The sequence below is a fragment of the Ambystoma mexicanum genome, chromosome 1q, assembly GCF_040938575.1.
Source record: "Ambystoma mexicanum isolate Mex_15411 chromosome 1q, UKY_AmexF1_1, whole genome shotgun sequence".
Classification (NCBI taxonomy): Eukaryota; Metazoa; Chordata; class Amphibia; order Caudata; family Ambystomatidae; genus Ambystoma; species Ambystoma mexicanum.
Window position 1 is genome coordinate 73,579,494 of NC_090922.1, and position 20,561 is coordinate 73,600,054.

Here is a 20,561-nt window from a genome sequence, read left to right on the forward strand (position 1 = left end):
AAGGGGGAACGGAGGGAAGGCGTACAGGAATTTGTCCGTCCAAGGAAACGAGAACGCTTCCCCCAGGGATCCTTTTTGAGGCCATCTGCTCGCGAACTGTTCGCATTTCCTGTTTTCTTTCGTAGCGAAGAGGTCGATTGAGGGGGTCCCCCACCTTTCGAAGATTATTTGAAGCTGACCGGTGTCCAGCTCCCACTCGTGTATTTGAGCCATTGTCCTGCTCAGGGAATCCGCTTGCACATTCTTCACACCCGGGAGATGGTAAGCCACTAAGGATATGTTGTGTTTCAACGCCCAGTGCCAGATCTTTTGAGCTTCCGCCGAAAGGGTCCTGGATCTGGTGCCGCCTTGCTTTATCAAGTAGAACATGGCTGTCGTGGTGTCTGTCAGCACTCTTACTTTTGATCCTTTGATATGTGGAAGGAATGATTTCAAGGCCCATCTCACTGGCCTCAGTTCCAGCACATTGATGTGTAGGTGCGATTCGGTCGAAGACCATCTGCCCTGGGTTTGATGATCGTCCATGTGTGCTCCCCAGCCCGTCAGGGAGGCGTCCGTGATGATGGTGTTCTGAAATTCCGGCTCTTGTAGAGGAACCCCTCTGTCCAGGTTGTGAAAGATTTTCCACCATTGGAGGGATCTGATGACACCCTCGTCGTCGACAGTTATCCTGTCTGACCACCGGCCCGTGGCCTGCTTCCATCTGTCCGACAGGAACTCCTGTAGAGGCCTCATGAACAATCGGCAGTTTGCCACTAGGTGGATGCACGAAGCCATGGAACCCAGGATTGCCACATATTTTCTCACGGAAAATGTGCTCTGTAGGCGAAGTTGACTCGTCAGATGTTCGATCTTCAATATTCTGTCTAGGGACGGTTTCACTATTCCCGAGTGGGTTTCGAATTGAGCTCCTAAGAACTTCAAGCTCTTTGAGGGCTTTAGAGAAGACTTTTCGAAGTTCACTGCGAACCCCAGTCGTTGCAGAAGTTGTAAGGTGGCTTGTACGCCGTCGGTGGTCGACGCTGGGGAGGATCCCCTCACAAGCCAGTCGTCGAGGTACGGGTATACATGATGCCCTCCCTTTCGTAGCCAGGCTGCCACAGGTGCCAAACATTTTGTAAACGTTCTTGGGGAGGACTTTAGACCAAATGGGAGCATTGCAAATTGGTAGTGTGTCTGACCTACCATGAACCTCAGAAACCTCCTGTGTTTTTGACACACCGGAATGTGGAAGTACGCGTCCTGTAGATCTAGTGACGCCAAAAAATCGTCCCTTTGGACGGGTCTGATCACCTCCTGCAGTGTAGCATTTTGAATTTTTGACTCTGTAGGGTCTTGTTGAGGTCTCGCAGGTCGAGAATAGGGCGCCATTTTCCGTTTGGCTTCTTTACCACAAAACACCGTGAGTATACCCCTAAGCCTTTCTGCGATGCAGGGACTAATTCGATGGCGCCTTTCTGTAACATGAGTGTTACTTCCTGCCGCAAGATGTTTAGATGTGGCTGGGCTAGGTGTTTTGGTGGACATTTTGGAGGTTTGCATTTAAATAGTAGGGAATGTCCGTACCTCAGTGTCCAAAACCCACTGATCTGTTGTGATGGTCTCCCATTCCTCGATGCAGCTTGACACTCTTCCTCCCAGAACGGCACGCTTCCCGTCATTGCTGGTCTTTCTGTTTGCTCGTCGACGACGAATAAGTCGGTCGTCTCTTGGAAGACTGGAAGTTTCTGCGCCGGTTTGAGGTCTGAGAGGCGCGTCTATATCCTTGGGAAGGATACGCTGATCTACCAAAAGATCTATCCCTGGTTGCTGTGAATCTTGAGTTTCCAGATGCTCCTCTAAAGGGACGAAAAGAACGGAAGGGCTTACCACTTTGGAGAGAACCCAACGAGCGTGCTGTATCGGAGTCCTCCTTCATGCCCTTCAAGGCCTCGTCCACCTTTTCTCCGAAAAGAAGATCACCTTCGAAGGGCATGTCCAAAACTTTATACTGCACTTCGGGTCTGAAGTTGGTGCACTTAAGGCAAGCCTGGCGTCTAAGAACAACTCCGCTATTTATTTGTTTAAAACCCGAATCTGCCAGGTCCACCGCGATGTTAATAGCATGATTCGATGCCTCTTCGCCTTCTCGAACCAGGGACATCGCCGTCCTTCTATGTTCATCCGGAAGGTGGTCCAGGATAGGTGCCAGTCTGTGCCACATCTCCCTGTCATATCTGGCCACAATCGCCAGGGAGTTAGCTGCTTTCACCGTTGAGGCTCCCACAGAAAGAACCTTCTTACCAAACACGTCTTGGCGCCTCGCCTCATTATCTGGAGGGGTAGAGCATTTATGTTGGGCCTTTGCTTTTCTCGTTGCCGCCGACGACACCACCGAGTCCGGTGTAGGTTGAGCCGAAAGACACTTCGGTGTAGAGTCTGGTACTTTAAATTTCTTTTCAATGCGGCCTTTGACAGCCGGCTCAGAAAATGGGTGACGCATGGTTTGGACACCTTCTTTCCAGACATGGTCTAAAATGGGTATTGAGAATATTGAGCGTCTACTCTTGCCCATATGGTCAAAAAGAAAACAGTCCTTTTTCTCCTCCTGTTGGACCAGGCCAAACTCCTTGCACGCTTTTTCCATCATAGAATGAAAGGCCCCTATATCGTCCGGTGGTGACGGGTGAGTGGGACTCTTTGGTGTTTCCATTTCCACATCCGACACCCAGGATGGATCCCTAGATGGTGAGAGGGATATATCTGACGCTGACCCGTGGTCAGATAGGGAGTCCGAAAGCTCACCTTCCTCCTGGACTGCTGGAGTAGTAGGAACCCCGATCGATCTGGTCGGGCGGTGTGAAGGGCCGGGCTCGTCGACGGGGGTGTCGACAGTACAGGTGGAAGCCTTTCGTCCAGCGATTTCAGCAGCGAGTGTAAGGAGGACAGTACCTCCATGGACAGGGTCGCCTGAGAGCTTGGAGGTTGGGTAAACACCTGAGAGCAGGTTGCTCCTGATGGAAACCTGGGTCGTAGACCGAGGTCCTCCGGGCTCACAATTCTGAAGCCGTCGTCTTCTTTCGAGGCAATTGACGCTGCCTGTTCCTGTAGCAATGTGTCAGGCAAACCCATATCAAATACCTCCTGTCTCCAGGCCAGAACTTCCGTCGACGAGGACATCGTCGCCGAGGTCGTCGCTGGGTTGATGACGGGTGAAATCGACTGCGTCAGACGCAGTGAAGACACCGACTGGTTCGTCGTCGTCGACGTTGGGCCTGCAGGTGGTTTAGGCGGTCCCGCCTTCACAGCGCTCTCCCTGCGTTTATCCGAATCTCTACTCGTGGCTGATCTGTGTTGATCGCCCGAGGAGGATTTATGCCTCTCCTTTCCTTTCTTCGACGAAGTGGACGAAGATGTCTTTCTTGTAGAGTCTTTAGAAGAGTCCTTAGAAGAGTGACTTCGTGGAACGTCCATTTCCACAGGTCGTGACTTCTTAGCCGGGGGTTCCGACGAGGTTGAGCGTCGAGGGGCTCCTGATGTTTTCGCGGAGGCCACACTGCGCACAGAGCCCACCTCTGACTGAGGGTACGCTCCCGCACCGTCATTTAACCAGGATACCAGCCGGCGGTTTCGATCCTTCAGGGTTTTCTGGGAAAAACCTTTACATATTTCACACTGGTCTGCCGAGTGGTGAGGGTGGAGGCAATAAATACAGTCTAAATGGCCGTCCCCCTCATAAACCTTCTTCAATCCGCACGTGGCACCCGGGCGAAAAAGAGGTTTACCCGACATTCCGACAAAATTAACAAACTCACAGGAGTTCGACAATTCGAAAAATCTAGCAGTAGAGACTACTAGAGGAGATCCCACTATCTTTGGAGACGGTTGAAATCTGACGGGACCCGCGGGGGCGGGGCTTATATACCATTACGTCCTATGGGGCATGCGTGGACGTCCCCGGGGAGGACGTAGATGTGGATAGGACACACAAGTGTCGGAAGTTTTTTCCTATAGGAAACGACTATATATGTGTACCGAGGGTTCCCAGTCTGACGACGGGGAATATTCTAAGCATGTGAATCCATGAAAGATCCAATGCTGGAGAATCTGCAGTTGTATACATTTTTTTCATTTTGCGAATGGTCTGTGCTGTGGCTTTTGTTTACAAATCATTGCACTCTGCAACATCTGATATACAGGTCTGTGGAACTTCGTAAGATACGTTTTGTTCCATCTCTGCATAGAATTTTCAGTTAGTCCGTTAAAAGGGTTATATGTGATTTTAACGCTGGGATAACATCGAAATGCATATGTAACGAAACAACTTCAAAAAAGAAAAAGAGCAAACTTTTTCATCGAGCCTTATAGCTACATGCAGTCTGTATCTATAGTCTGAAAGTGCCATCTAGTGGACATTTTAATAATTCCTGGTTTTATTGTTTAATGTCTTCACTAACCCATAATACATTATACCTACAATTGCGTTACAAATACCTTTTTATGGGGGACACCCCCGAACCCCCCTGACCTTTCCTACCCGTGAAGCCGCTTTTTCTCCCTACCATTGGCAAACAAATAGACACGCTGTGCATGGTTGACAACTGACTGGTGGCCTTTCCATTGGTCCCCTTATTGTGAAGAAATTAAAACACCATATGTTCTTTCTGCAATACTTAATGTATACTCTTCAGGCACTTGAATATTGATTATTAACATCTATTCCCCTCCAGGGCAGAAACAGGTAAAGGAAATATTGTATTACATGGATACAATTCTTTGTAAATGGTTTGAAACCTACCAGAGCAGCAATGTTATTATAGTCTGTGACCTAAATGCGCCCCAACTTGTAGATCACATTGGGTCCCCTTTTGAAGACACTTGCATTGCGATTTCATCTAGTCACGGGTCATGTGCTTTTGATGGTGACTCAGTGTGGGCCACAACCTTCAATATGTACGATTCTGTCTGCTTAAACTACAAACCTATGTGTGTAGCCTCCCATTTACACATATGGACCAACAGGACTAGTTATTCTTGTATAGACTATGTATTTTTGGATTGCACCCTTGAGCAGCTCTGTGGGGCCTTATTGGCTACATTAACTACCTTAAGTGGCCAGGTGTATGAAAAATCGACATTCTAAATGATTATTCTGCTACAATCAACCAATGAAATCATGCCATATGGAATTGTAGAAATGTTGCAAAAATGTGTGGATTTGTTGATATCAACTGCAACCTACTTTATAAGTGGCTTGAACGATTGGGATTTTTTTTGGCCTGATTAAATTAATAAAGGACGCTATTAAAATGACAGCCTTACTATCAGAAATGTCCAAACAATGGTGTTTGTTGCTTTGACGCATTGATACATCAGGTCAAGGAAAAAAATGCACTCGTAAAGACCATACCCTCTCTATTTTGGAAAAGAAACAACTGAAGGTACATGCCACTACCCAATATAAAAATTGGTTTAACCCCTCAAGTGCCAAGGACGAGCTATCTCGTCCTCAGCACTACGTTTGCAGTGCTGAGGACGACATAGCTTGTCCTTTTTAGCACGTGTTTGTGCGATCGCAGCAGCGCAGCAATCACACAAACCCTAAATCCAACCCCCGGGCTAAGTGAGGAGGAGGTTCTTCAAGGAGGTTCCTCCTCACAGCCGTGGGGGTAGGATTTCCTTCATTTTCATGTCAGCATGCGTAATGTGCGGTGGCGTGAGACAATGTAATTTCACTGCTGCAACCATTTTCAGCTGCAGCGGTGAACAGGAAGGTAGGTTCCTCACTCGATCCCCGGCATTTCTAAGCCTTTTTGATTGAAGGAGGCGTTGTTGGAAAGGGGAGACTCTCCGTTTTCCAAAGACACCTACCTTGAAGCATTGCTGGCTGCAGAGGGGCAAACGAAAAATATATTTTTTTAAAAGTACTTTTTAGTTGGGGTTGTTCTGGTGTCAGGGGGGTCACTAGAAAACCAGGGATTTTTAAAAAAAATATGAAAAAGGGGTGGACATCTCCCCCACCCACCCCCAAATGAATGGGGGGCATGCCATGTAGCCCTCCCTGGGGGCAGATTGCCAGTGTAATCTGCCAATCTGCGGGGGTCACTAGCCCACCAGGGATGGCTTTAATGAAAGGGGGAGTGGCTCTTTCCTGCCTCAAATCGATGGGGCATGTATTTTAGCCCTCCCTAGGGGCAGACTGATACTGTAATCTGGCAATCTGCCCCTAGGAAGGGGCAAATGCCTTTCACAGAGGGTGGGGTCACTAGACCACCAAGGATGGCTTGTATGAATGGAGGAGGGTGTGGCCCTCTCCACCTCCTACCCCAAATGGATGGGGAATGTCATTTAGCCCTCCCTAGGTGCAGATTGATACTGTAATCTGGCAATCTGCCCCTAGGAAAGGGCAAACGCGTTTCACTGGGGTCAGTGGGGGTCACTAGACCACCAGGGATGGCTTGTATGGAAGGGGTGGGGGTGATAGGAGCATGATAGTTTGGATTTGCTTTTGCTGGGCTGACCACAGATAATGTTTTTTGTTTCATCTACAGATGTGGCTGGCTGAAGATTTTGCTGGTTTAAGTAGTACGAAATGTCCTTTCGTTATTATATATTATAGTTGGGGCAGATTGTTAGTTTGGTTGGCCAGACTAGTGGTGTGGGTGGGAATGGGCGGTGCAGAGGTAATGCCCAGGAAGCCCGGCACAGTCCCCATCACTTCCAGGAGGGAAAAGCTGTAACGCAGCCCAGCCAGAGTACCAGGCTGGGATTGGGGACGGTCAACACACATGGGAGACTAGCTCGCAAGGCCAGGGACATCAGCCCTGACCTTCCTGGAACTCTGGCTGGGCTACGTTACAGAATTTCCCTCGGGGAAGGGATGGGGACCCTGCCGGTGCTCCCTGGCACTGCCGCTGTGCTTGGGGATGGTCAAACCACATGGGAGACAGCCACCCGAGGCCAGGGACATCACCCCGACCATCCTAATGTCGGGCTGGGTGGCATTACAGCTTTTCCCCAAAAGTGAGCCCTGGCAGTGTCCAATGCCTCCCCGGAGGCAAAAGCTGCAACAGCCCAGCCGGAATCACAGGAAGGTTGGGGGCTATGTCCCCGGCCTTGGGTGGCTGTTTCCCATGTGGGTGGACCGTCCCCAAGCACAGCAGCAATCCCAGGGAGCCCCGGCAGGGTCTCCGTCCTTTCGCAGAGGAAGAAGCTGTAACGCAGGCCACCCAGAGCACCAGGATAGTCGGGTGTGATGTCCCTGGCCTTGGGCAGCTGTATCACATGTGGGCCGACCGTCCACAAGCCTGCCAACGGTTCCAGGGAGCCCCAGCAGGGTCCCCATTATTTCCCAGAGGGAGAAGCTGTAACGCCCAGCCAGAGCTCCTGGATAGTAGGGGGTGATTTCCCTGGCCTTGGTCGGCTGTCTCCCATGTGATTCGACCATCCCCAATTGCAGCAGCAGCAGTCCCAGTAGGGTCCATTCTGTAATGCAGCCCAGCCAGAGCTCCATGATGGTCAGGGGTGATGTCCCTGGCCTTGGGCACCCGTCTACCATGTGGGTAGACCATCCCTAAGCCCAGCCTGGAGCTCTGGCTGGGCTGCGCTACAGCTTTTCTCTTGGGGGGAATAATGGGGATTTTGCCAGGGCTCCCTGGCACTCCTGCTGGACTTTGGGACGGTCGACCCACATGGTAGGCAGGTACCCAATGCCAGAGACATCCCCTCTGACCATCCTGGAATTCTGTCTGGCCTGCGTTACAGTTCTCCCTCTGGGAAAGGACTGGGACCCTAACGGAGCTCCCTGGGACTGCCACTGGACTTGTGGACAGTCAACACTTGCTTTTCTGTCCAGGTCAGTGCACCCACACATGTGAGGTATCGTTTTTGTCGGGACACCTATGGGAATGTGGGAAGGTAGGACATGTGTTGTTGCTGGCGTCAGTGGTTTCCTGGTGTCAAATATCTGAAAATTGAGTTTCTTCCATTACATTTTGGACTTTGCCGGGCATTGTGGGTAACACATTCGAGGGCGATTCGCACAAGTGAAACCTCTTTGGATTCCCACGGGTGTCTTTTCAGAAATGCATGGGGATCCCCATTTTCCTTGGTGTCTAGGACACCTCAAGCCCAAATCTGTGGGTTGCCCACAAAGCCAAATCCAGTCTTACCTAGGGCGTTTGATGTACCAGTGGTTTAGTTTTTTCCCTTTGCCCCCAGGTAGGTGCACCGACACATGTGAGGTACCATTTTTATCGGGACCCCTGTGGTAATGTGGGAAGGTAGGACATTTGTTCTTTTCTCTTAGTTTTGATAAAGTTTCCATACATTTGCTACTGCACTTCATTACACAACCCTCTCATTTCCAAAATATAACCTACAGTTAGTCGCTGCTTTAGGCACTGTACGCTTTTGTAACCTGCACCAGTCACCTATCCATCAAATGGTCTGCCTGTGCTCTTCTAAAAAATGTATGCTTGCCATTCTTCATCACATTTGTTTTCCTTATATTCAAATGCCAAGTACGTCTGTTTAGGCCGTCAGCATAAAAATCAGGTGTACCATGGCTCAGTTTTTGGCCTGTGGTATTGGTTGTTTTGTGAAACATTACGAATAGTCTGTGGAGTGTAGCGGTGCATTGCTTTTCTCAATCACAGAAGCCATTGCCTTACAGGTCCCAACCATGACCAGCACATACCTTTTTTACTGTCATTTTTTCCATTTTTTCCCCAGACTATGGGAATTTTCCCTACATAGTTGTTGCCTGACCTGCGCCAGTGACCCCTTCCCAAACTTGGAATTTTGTCTACTTTTCAGAAATGTATGTCTTTCTGTCTTCCCAGTCAGCTTTCCTACCCTCCTCTTCCATTCTATCCAAGCATGTCAGTGGGAAAAAAAAAAAAAAAAAATCGCCTCTCACAAAACGGATGGTAACATTATAAAAAATATGTTTTTTATGTTTCCACTCAACCTGTTCTTGAAAGCTTGGAAAATGGCGAATTCATTTGTTCCTAGATCTTACAAGGAACAAGCCACAGGCTTCTTTGTACCTCATTTTATTGGCATTTTCTGAAAAAACACAAAATGTAGTCACTTTATTTTCTCACCCCCGCTAGAGCAAACTAGGAATCCTTGGTGGTGTCATGACCGCCGACATCTTGGAAGACAATGGTGCACATTTGGCAGGGACATAACGAAATGTCCAAAAAAGGGATCAGCACTGCGAGGGAAAACCCCCAGCAGTTAAGGGGTTAAAGGTCACACGTGTTCTACCCTAAATTCAAACTGGAAGTTTCTTTAAAAAGCAATGATGAAAGGAAGTTCTGGGTCATGGCAAGAAGCTTTACTAACACCAAATCTATGCTAGAGTTGAATCCTACAGGTGACTCTGCTTGGATTATAGCTATCATGGAACTCTTTTGTTCCACGCAGTGCCCGCACTGGAGATATCCGTTATTCGCCTACCACTCACTTATTAGAGGGATTTGACAAGAAGATATTGTAATCATTAATGCTCTCAATAATACTGGAGCACCCAGAGGCTTGTTACTCTGCCCAATGATGTGTTAAAGGAGAATCGTTATTTTTGCGCATTTGTGCTAGAGCAATTATTTGGTTAAATATTATAAGACGGTTTAATTCCCACTAGCTGGTGGCGGTCCATTTTGATCTCTATTTTTAAAAAGGGAGAGCAAGCTAACACCCTAAATTACAGTTTACTAGCAATGCTCGATGTCGGCCAAAAAGTATTTTCTACCGTTTCGCTAAAAAAATGAAAATAAATGGGTGACAGATGTTGGAATACTATCGCTGTTTCAAACTGGGTTTCAGAAAGGACATAACCTACATATCAGTGCCCTTCAGTTTATCATTTCTGCCTGTATGGGCAGGCCTAATGATAGACTTTACACATTTGTATCGATTCCAGTAAGGCTTTTGACACAGTATCTAGACCATCGATGTGGATTAGACTAAGGAATTGTGGCATTGATATGTCCTTATTGCATTTCCTTATTAGCCTACCTACTGACACCACTGGTGTTGTGCGTATGAATCAAGGGGGCGAGCTAGCATCTGAAATATCCACTAACACAGGAGTGAAAGGTGGTTGCGTTTTAGACCCCTTATTACATAATCTATATGTAAGCGATATGGATCATGCAATTTAATATGCCAGTCATTTTCTCCCTCGTATTGGAACACTTCCTGTCCCTTGGATAGGTTATGCGGATACCATTCTGATGGACCGTACTCCTATAGGTTTACAATGCTCCTTAGCTGCGTTATCAGCATATGTCCGGGAAAACAATCTCAAAGTTAATGTTCCCAGAACCAAAGTTTTAATTATTGGTGGTAAACCTAAGAAATCCTGTTTATTGGACTATCGATAAAACCCCCCTTGAAGTAGTTGCGTCGTACACATACCTGGCTTTCCCAATATGGGACTCCCCTTCCAAGGAGTTCTACGGTAATTATGTAGGATTTAAAATATTAAAGAAATGGTTTCTATTAAAGCAATTTGTATATAAGATGGGTGGGAATAACATGAAGGGACCTATCTCCATCTATAGTAAAAGTATCCTACCCGGGAATACTGTATGCACTTGCGGCTCTTCCTACTCATAGGCTGACTTGGTTTGATAAATTGGAGAGTAAGATACTGCGACCAATCCTGTAGCAGCACTGCGCTGCGAGCTGGGTGTTCCTCTATACGATCATTATGGCTTGTGCAACGATGCAATCTTCATCTTACATGCATTCTCTCCCCTAAATCATCTAATATTTTGCTTAGCAAAGGGCAGCATGCCGATGCCAACAATAATGAGTTTTTAGTACAACTCCGGGAAACAGATAGATAGAATGCAATGCCCATAAAAGTGCATTGAAAACCCACAGCACAAATGTTATATAACTCAATATAATAGCGAAAAAAAAAATCCAAATAAAAAACATATGCTACAATAAAAGCGCTCTCAATTCCAGCGCATGCTCAACATAAAGATATTTGTTGCGCATAGATAACCCTTCGAGGGGATAAGATGTTAAAAGCTTTATGTGCACTTCTTAACCCCCGATCTCTAAATAACGGACAGATATTTGCGCCACAGTTTCGAGTATAGAGGGCATATTAGCAAGAAAGTGTAACAAATCATCCACATCATGTTGATTGCAAGAGCACCTTTCCTTCTTTTGTCCTGCAAGGTGCTTTTCATAAAAAGTAGGTTAGACCTTAAGCGAAGGAAGACTGTCCTTCATGTGTCATTAAACCAAAACATGTTACTTTGATGGTCCCAGATAGTTCCTCCTGCTAAGATAACCGGCATTGCTGCTTTTATTAGATTCACAAGCCTCTCTTTCAATTTGTTTTAACTTGCAAAAGGCCTTGGTCAGTTTTTCTGCAGCTTCATTCTCCCCCAACCTCCAGTGCTACGCTGACGAAACACAACTTTTCTTCAAACTTCCCGCTGCCGCCCTTGCACCATCCTTCGTCCCGACTGTCTCTCACATCCAGGCCTGGTGCACTGCCAATGACCTCTGCCAGCAAAACAGAGATTCTCCCTATTGGGCCCCCTCCACCTTACTTCTTCCCTGCACTCTGGCCTTCCTCCATGGTCCTCCCCATACCCCCTCCACTGTTGCTAGGAATCTCAGAGTCATCTTCGACTCCTCCCTTTCATTCATCCCTCATATTCAGGACATTGTCAAGAAGTCCCACTTTCAGCTCTTCCTTCTCAAAGGGACTCTTCCCTTCCTCATTTTCCCCCAGAGATTTAATGTTACCCATGCTCTGGTTCTCTCCAGGCTAGACTACTGCAATAGACTCCTCAATCTTCCTTCCTCCATGCTGCAACCCCTCCAGCTTACCCAGAATAGGGCAGCAAGACTTATTCTTGGCCTCAAACCCAGGGACAGCATCTCTCCTGCCCTTCAAAGCCTTCACTGGCTCCCGGTATCAGCACGGATTAAATTGAAATCCCTCTGTATCATACACAAGGCTATCTGGGGCCGGTGAACACTATGTTTAACGCCTCCTGACCAACCAGCTGCCCACAGACCAAAACAGCAGAACCTTCCTCTTTTAGATGCTGAGGTTCAGCAAGCACGTCCATAAATGGTTCAAAAATGGCAGATTGCATAACTGTCAGTTAAGCTTTTTGCCCATGTCTAGTCCCGGGTGATAAGAGTAGGAACATAAACTTTGCCAACAGTTACTGGGGTGGCAGTACCAAAAGGTAGCAGAGATGGTTTCTAATGGGAGTACCAAAAGACTGAAATAATTCACAGCCTCTTCTGGAATCTGAAATGTGTTTTAGCTAGGAATGGTCTCCATACCAACGGATGCGTGTTCACTTCCATTGATGGAGCTGAATGTTGAATCTGCGAGACACTGCAACAGGATTTACCAGTAACAATTCCCACCCAAACAAGGAATATTCAAACCATGTGAATATGAAAGACCCAGTCAGTAGTAATTTTTAGAGACAAGATTTTTAAAAATATTTTTAATGTGATCCTTATGTTTGGTTTTAAAAAGATTGCTATTAATAATGTATGTCCGTTTCCAAGAAAGTGTCAATGGACCTAAAATAATTGGTTTTGGATGGACATAAAAGATCCAGTGGAGAAGAAATTCATATAAATCCAGTACGAATCTAACCTACGGCAGGCAGCACAATTGCACCATGTCCAAGTCTGATCAATTAAGGGAGAGTGCAAACCAGACATAAGCTTGCAAAATTCTGCCCAAGCTAGTTTATGAAATCAATCTAAGGGCTTACGCCAAACAGGAAATTATACTGGTGCAAGAAAAATGTTCACAATGTAGGTGTACTGCAGCTTTCAGGAAGACAAAATAATGAACCATCACAAGGGAATCTATATCATATTGTAAGCAGGTAATGCGCTTTACACAAAATGTGGTTTGAAACACAGTATTTGCATCAACAGCAATACATCTGTACAAATTGTGTGTGAAACTACCACAAAGAACTATCCTACATAGTACAGGACAAATAGGTGCTGGAGACAATGAAAGTGTGAATTCCGTTCCAACCACTTACCATCCATTTCTACTAGAAGCTGATTTAGTGTGTTCTCTTGCTCACTCTGACCGCCAAAATTCCCACGGCCCCGTTTCCTTCCCACAGCATCGATCTCATCAATAAACAGGATGCAAGGAGCATTCTTGCGAGCCATTACAAACATGTCCCGGACCTGTACATAACCACACAGAGGACAAAATATGAAAACACATGGCTTTGATTCAGTGTTTAAACTCTGAAAATCAGGAGTGAACATCATAGTTACAAGTCAGTTATGTTTTTGTAGGTGTGAAGCGGGTCTGCTCATATGATTGCAGGCAAGGCTGTTCTTCACAGAATACAATTTATGCTCTGTCACTAAGTAAACACAGGTCAATAAATCAGACTGAAACAAAAGGGATTCTTTAACACTTTATTTCAGAGTTTTTTTGCCAAATGTACACTCAAACAAGAATGAATTCCACTTCTCCCCAGATCTCCCTGCCTAACTAACTTTGCCTTTGTTTGGTACATCTCACACTCTCGGTCAAGATTGGCACAGTGCTCAATGTTAAGGGATTCTGAGGATCAGCTCCGAATATGGGAAAGGTACAGAAACGCTCTTGCAAATGGTGTTCAGGTTGCAGGAGCACCTTTCTTCTAGACTTGTGTTACGTTCACCCAAACAGTTAGGAGGGGGTCAACACAAGCAACTTCTATTATCTTCACCTAGCGCTGAATGCCTTCAAACAATCAAAATGAATAAAAAGCTTGCCAATGTTCCACAGGGTGGGGGGGGCACTCTGGGGGGTGATTCAAAACAAATGTTTGATGGATTTTTGCAAGTCTTTTCCCGTTTTCCTGTAGAAGTATAAAAGTAACAGACTGAGACACAGGTGGCATGATTTTGGCTACATGTAATGTAAAACCCAAGGTAGGGTAGCCCCATTAACAACCGAAAACACTAAGGCTGATAATCATGGAATACAACAAAGGTGTGTCTAAGGTTGAAGACAAACAGACAACTATGATAAAAGCCATTCACTTAATCCAAAAAAATGGCAAATCCCCAAACACATTTTCATACATGTGTCAATGAGCAAAGATTTTTTTTTTTCAAGTATATCAAACTAAATCATGTCCTTCTCTGGTAGACAAGGTCACACAAAATACAAAAACATGCAACACACAAACAATTAAATCCTGAAGTAGTTTCAACAGAGTTCATGGTAGATACTCAAACAAGTCAATACATGTATAAAGTTGTAGTTCCATAACATCAATGCAACACATTAAATCTTGCAGTCAAAACATCAGTCTACTAAAAGAGACAAGATCAAAACGTAGTCTTCTATAATGAGCTCATGTGTGGTCATACTTAAATTGACCCTAGACTAGTTTCAACCATGTCAATATAATAGGGCTGGTTGTCATCAGGACTGGTAAATCTACGATCTAATTGTCCAAGTAAACTTGTTCTTGTCCAGGTACAGGTGACTCCCGGGGGTCCTATGGATTAAGAACACATTTTGAAATCAGTGTGTTAGTGGGATTCTTAAACGCAAAGGCAAAGGGAATCGTAATTATTTACTTCGAATACTTTGTTTATTTTGCTACGCCAACCTTCCTGAATATTGTTCGTTCTTGGCCAGTTTTCTTTTACCGATCGGTAACAGTTCCAAATTGAAATTGGGTATTTTGCTCTTCTCCTTGTTCCTTTTCTTGTTAGTTGTCCTATCCATGTGTTTTCTAAATAATCCATCAAGTCAGCTAATTTGTCCTCATTTATTGTGAAATATGGTGTTGCAATCAATGTTTCATAATATGTAATAACTTTGTCCTCTTGTATAAAAACCCAATGCATATATTTGTTTCATTTGGTGCTGAAATTCACTATTTTCAATGTATTTTGTTCTTAGGCCTAACTTTTGTATTTTTTGCCATATTGCTTGTCCGAAATGAAAAAAACATCCTTGTATGTGAGTGCTTGGGTACATTGTTTGAAAAGCTTTCAGTTGACCTTGCTCAAAATCCATGATTATTGTATTCGGTGATTTATCTGGTAATGATTCCTTGATTTTCGTAAATACACACCTATATAGTTCTTCAGTTTTCCCTGGCATTAAAACATAAATTAAAGGTATTACTGTTCCATCGATTGTACCATGAATGCTATAAAATTGATGAAAGGGTTCTGGACATGATTTAGACGTTGCATCCCCATGCCATGTCGATTAATTTCCTAGATGTGATAAATTAGTATAAGTAGTAAAAATCAATATTTTCTCATCTTTTATATCCAAAGTTGCCAACAGAAATCGTTCCCCATTTTCAGTTTTTTTGTAAAATATCTGGTACATTCATGTCAAGATATGTTTGTGGTGCCATCGGCAGGTTTTCTTTGTTGCTTTTGTCCATTTATGCTTCTTTTTAGTAGTTACGTGTTCGGCATCTGGGCCGCTACATGGAGCGGAATTTTTCCATGTTTTGTTCACTATCGAGCTACTTGCTTCATTTCGATTTTTTTTAAATTTAATTTATCGACTTTTTAATTATTATCGCTGTTGTGTCAGGCATATGGTTGTGTTCTCCTGTACACCTTATGTTTCCATCTTCTGTGATCGCTCTTCCTGTACACTTACATTTTTTTTATATTCTGTACATTTCCAGTAAATGGTTTCTTTACGTGGTGTTTCTCTATTATAGATGTAGTCTTCGAATACTAATTGGGTTCTACCCATTTGAGATTTTATATACTCCATTTTGGCACTCATGTATCTGAAACAGTGAAATTTATCGTTTATTGTTTGTTGACTCCATTGTGTGTATTTTACTAGTATTTCATCAGTTTCATGCGTTTTACTTACCTGATTTCAGTCATATAATACGTTTCTCTCTCTCGTGTCTGCTGAGGTTTCCTAGTCATTTTCCCTCACGCACTGACAGTTTGTTTTCAACTGTCACCTGTGTATATGCTTTCTACACAAGGTTCTTTACTCGTCGTTCCTACCTATTGTTTTAACCCTTTATCGAGCGAGTTTCCATGTCCTATGTTGTTTAACCTTCAATCCTTTTTTTCGACCAAATGACTTTTTACTTGATTTCTACCAGATGTCAAAACTTTGACTTTCGATCCTTTTGATTCGATCTTTTTGTTTTTCGGCTCTTTGTTTTCGGTCCCATCACCTATAACCGTCTTATCTACATAGTGGAGAACCGCCCTCCTCACATCTATTGTATGGAGTTTGACCTCAGCTGAGCTTGTTGGCTTCTGGAAGAAAGCCGGGAACTCGATGGACTGGTTTACGTGAAACTTGGAAATTAATTTATGTGAGAACCTAGGGTGCGTCCGTAAAGCCAATTTATCTTTATGAATGATAAAGAAAGGGTCCTGCACTGACAAGGCTTGGAGTTTGCCGACTCATCTTATGGAGGTAATTGCCACTAAGAAGGCAGTTTTATAGGTTATGTATCTAAGAGTAGCCTGATGCAAAGGCTCGAAGGGGGGAGTCCCATGAGTTTTGCTAGAACTACATTTAGATCCCAACCATGCGGGGGATTAGAGACCGGAGGGTGTAGTCTCTCTACTCCCTCCATGAATGCCTTAATGACTGGCACTTTCCACCATGAGATTTTACTTTAAGAGGTAGAGGTGGTGTATGCTGATAAAGCTGCTAGGTGGACTTTAAGAGAAGTAAAGACCAACCCTGAATCCAACAGGTGGACCAGTTAAGTAAGAATGTGTGATGGAGTACACCCTAAGGGGTTTATCTGCATAGATTGACACCAAAATGACAAATCTCTTCCACTTGTGGAAATAGCAGTGTCTGGTGTTTGGCTTCTGTGCTTCTTTTAGGATGTCCATACACCGTTGTGGAAGATTAAGGTGTCCGAACTCTGACTTCAGGAGCCATGCTGCCAGGTTAAGAGTGAGGTTGTGGATAAATTGTTGACCCCCGTGCCGAGTCAACAGGTTGACTTTTGGTACGGGAGTTTGATGGGGTCGCACATCGCCAGTTTGCGCAGATATGTATACCATGGTTGTCTCACCCACATAGGAGCAACTAGGATGAGTGTCATCTGTTCCCTGTGCATCTTGTTCACTACCCTGCTGATTAATGGAGTCAGGGGGGTAGGGCGGGGGGGGAAGCGTAAGCAAATCTCCCCGACCAATTAATCCATAGGGCGTTCCCCTTGGAGTCTGGTAGGGGGAATCTGGACGCGAAGTCTGAGCATTGCTTGTTTTCTTTTGTAGTGAACAAGTCTAGAGAGGGGTAGCCCCAAAGATAGAAGATGTGGTTTACTACGTCTGCGTGCAGTTGCCACTCATGCTCTCTTGGCAGAGGGTCTCTGCTGAGAGAGTCTGCTAGAGTGTCGAGTACCCCTGGAACATGTTGGGAGGATAGGGACATCCCTCGTCTGAGTGCCCACTTCCATATTTTCTGCGCCAGCTTGGACAGATTTGGAGAGTGTACCTCCCCGTTTGTTGACATAGAACATAGCGGTAGTGCTGTCTGTTAGACATGTACCGATTGGTTCGTCAGATGTTCTTCGAAGGCTTGTAGTGTCTTGAGGATTGCCAATAACCCTAGTATGTTTATGTGCCTTTATGCAGTCTCTTGTGACCACAGGCCATGTGTTGAAGGTAGTGGGCCCCCCCCACCCGGAAAGTGATGCGTCTGTTGTGGCGACCGCCTGAGCTTGCGGTTCGTGGAAATGTTTCCCCTTGAGCAGATTCTCCCTTGACCACCAGCATAAATTCTGAACCAGTGTTGGCAAAACAACCACTAGATCGTCCCAATGAACACTGCCTCAGACCATTGTTTCGCCAACCACTCCTGCATTGGACGCATGCGCAGGCGCGCGTGGGGGACCAGGTAAATGCACGATGCCATCATACCTAGCAGACGCATTGCTTTGCGTATGCTTATCCAGAGACCGGCTTGATACTGGGGTATTTGCCATGTTTTGTACTCTTTCCATGGATGGGAAGGCTAAGCCTGTTTATGTATCTAATACAGCTCCTAGGAACTGTTTCGATGAGTTCGGTACCAGACTTGACTTTTTCTTGTTTATTGAGAAGCCCAATTGGAAGAGAAGGTCTATAGTTCTTTGCGTGTTTAGCTTGCAAAGATCGTAGATTTCTCCCGTGATCAGCCAGTCGTCCAGGTAAGGCTACACTGGGATTGACTCCCTGCGTAGGTGCGCTGCCACCATTGCCAGTACCTTGGTTAACACCCTTGGAGCCGAGGCTATCTCAAAGGGCAGCACCTTGAACTGGTAGTGCTGATCTGCTACTTTGAACCGCAAGAATCCTCTGTGCGCTGGGAACATTGCAATATGAAAGTAAGCATCTTTCATGTCCAATGTTGCCATGTAATCCCCCCCCGTTTTAACAGAGGGATTACTTCTTGTAGCGTTGTCATGCGAAATTTTTGTGGCTTGAAAAATTTGTTTGCAGGGCGCAGGTCTAGTACCGGGCACATGGTCAGATCTTTCTTTGGCACAAGGAAGTACGTTGAATAAATACCTTTGTTTACCTCATTGTACTGCACGGCTTCAATGGCGTCCTTGAGGAGTAGAGCCTTGACTTCCTCCAGCAGGATGAGTTCTTCCTGTGATGGTTTTTTCTGGCGCGGTGGGAGGTTTGATGGTCTTCCCTGGAGTTCTATACCGTAACCTCCTGTCACCGTCGACAGCACCCACTTGTCCGATGTTATACCGTGCATGTGCTGAAAAACGATATTCATCCCCTGACTGGTGAGGCATGGGAGGGGAACGGTATCAGGGTATCAGGGCGTCATTGCATGGAGGGTGTCCCTCCGCCTCTGGTGGGGGAACCTTTCCCTTTTCCGCGACCCCCTGCGCTGACCTCTGTGGTAACCCTGGGTAGCCTGTTGGTTGGTGTTTCATGAGGAACCTTGGCTCCGATTATATCCGGTGCCACTGTGTTTTGACCCCGAAAGCGATGAAAATGATTGCCACCTCTTTGGCCTAGTTGTTTGTCAGCTGGCCAAGGCTTTTTAGTGTCTCATTCTTCCTTTGCGGACTTTAGAGCATCCTCAACTGCTTTACCAAACACATTCTGCTCAACAGGCATGTTGAGTAAGGTAGCTAGAGTTTCCAATTTGAAGGTAGAGTTTGGATTTAAGTGGCTCTGGTGCTGACGCTAACGGGGCCGTCACCTCATCCCATTTGGTGTAATCGTAGCTGGATAGTAAGGTGGAATTATTTGCTATCCGCGATTCGTATGCCGCTGATGACGCTATTTTCCTACCCATGGCATACAATTTTTTGCTCTCCTTGTCTGGTGGAGTTTCGGAGTATGCCAAGGGGTACCAGCTCTCTTCCTGGTAGTGGCGACTACCAAAGAGTCTGGCCGAAGTTGGCCCCTTATATATAAAGGTTTGGAAGGCGCTGGGCGGAAGAGTTCCTCAATGGTTTACCGCTCTGGTTTCATTCGGCCTTTCTAAGGAAGGCTGAATCCTTCTTTGGACTGACTTAAGCAGGGAAATAAATTGGGCTGCAGGTTTCTTGTCACCCAAGATATTTCCCGAAAAATCTTTATCCTGTTGGATCTCTTGCGTTTCGATACCGAAATGCTCTGCGGCCCTTAGGAATATATAATTGAACAGGGGCTGGTTGTCCACCGGGGAGTCGGGTAAAGGACGGTCTTGCGGGACCGGAGAGCTGGTAATTGGGACTGAGAGGCTGTGTCTTTTGTTTTTGAGCCAGACGCCTGGGTAGTGGCAGGCGTGTTGGCAAGATTTGTGTGAACATGTGGATGTTCATCGAAAAAATTAGCGACTCATGACTATCAATTTCTTGTGCGGTCCATGAGGCAGAACTGGGGATAGCCCCTGGGGTAGAAGTAGGGGTAGAGGTGGGCTACAGCTCTTCTTCATCTACATAGATAGGATCAGGCTGCTCTGCTTGATCGGGCTCCTCAGAGGTGTCTCGGACAGGAATAACCACATGTTCTGGGGTGGATGACTGCGGGGGGGGGGGGTTTGAGTCTGACTTCTTTTGATTTAATCGGCTGGTCGTGAGGCGGCCATTCGGGGCGCTCAGAGGACTTCTGATCCGAGGATCTGCCCTTTGTCGTCGACTCTCGGCATGCGACTTTGCTTGCACCGCCGTGGGGAATGCGTTTAGTGTGGGGGAGTGTTGTGCCCTTGCTGCCGGGTGTCTTCCCTGTAACAGGACCGCCAGCCTGTCTGTTAGGGTCGGTGGCTGGCACTGGGGAATATTGAGGTTCCCAGTCAGCCTTGCTGTCCGAAGGGACAGCGTCGCTGTCTTCGCTGGCTAACCTTTCAACATCCATGGCGGCCTCTGCCTGCATGGCGTGATGGGCCCAACGCTTTGTCCGCCTGTCCTTGAGGCTCTGGGTTGGAGCCATTTACAGGCCCGACAATGAGCCTCGTCGTGGTCTCTGTGCAAACAAAGGTTGCACACCATGTGTTTGTTGACACCCGAATATTTATTGCAGGATGGGCAGGATTTAAAAGGAGTACGCTCCATTTTGTTGGCAGACAGCTGGTCGACAATCAGAAATGGTGG

General features: G+C 46.0%; 1 protein-coding gene across 1 annotated transcript in view; it reads right to left on the bottom strand.

The window, feature by feature from the left end:
- Positions 1-20,561, bottom strand: part of LOC138525055 (mitochondrial inner membrane m-AAA protease component AFG3L1-like) — a 587,730-nt gene that overhangs the window by 222,955 nt on the left and 344,214 nt on the right. The window contains exon 10 of the mRNA XM_069635555.1: positions 13,041-13,194. Coding sequence (XP_069491656.1) covers positions 13,041-13,194 — 154 coding nt within the window. The remainder of the gene's footprint in view (positions 1-13,040; positions 13,195-20,561) is intronic.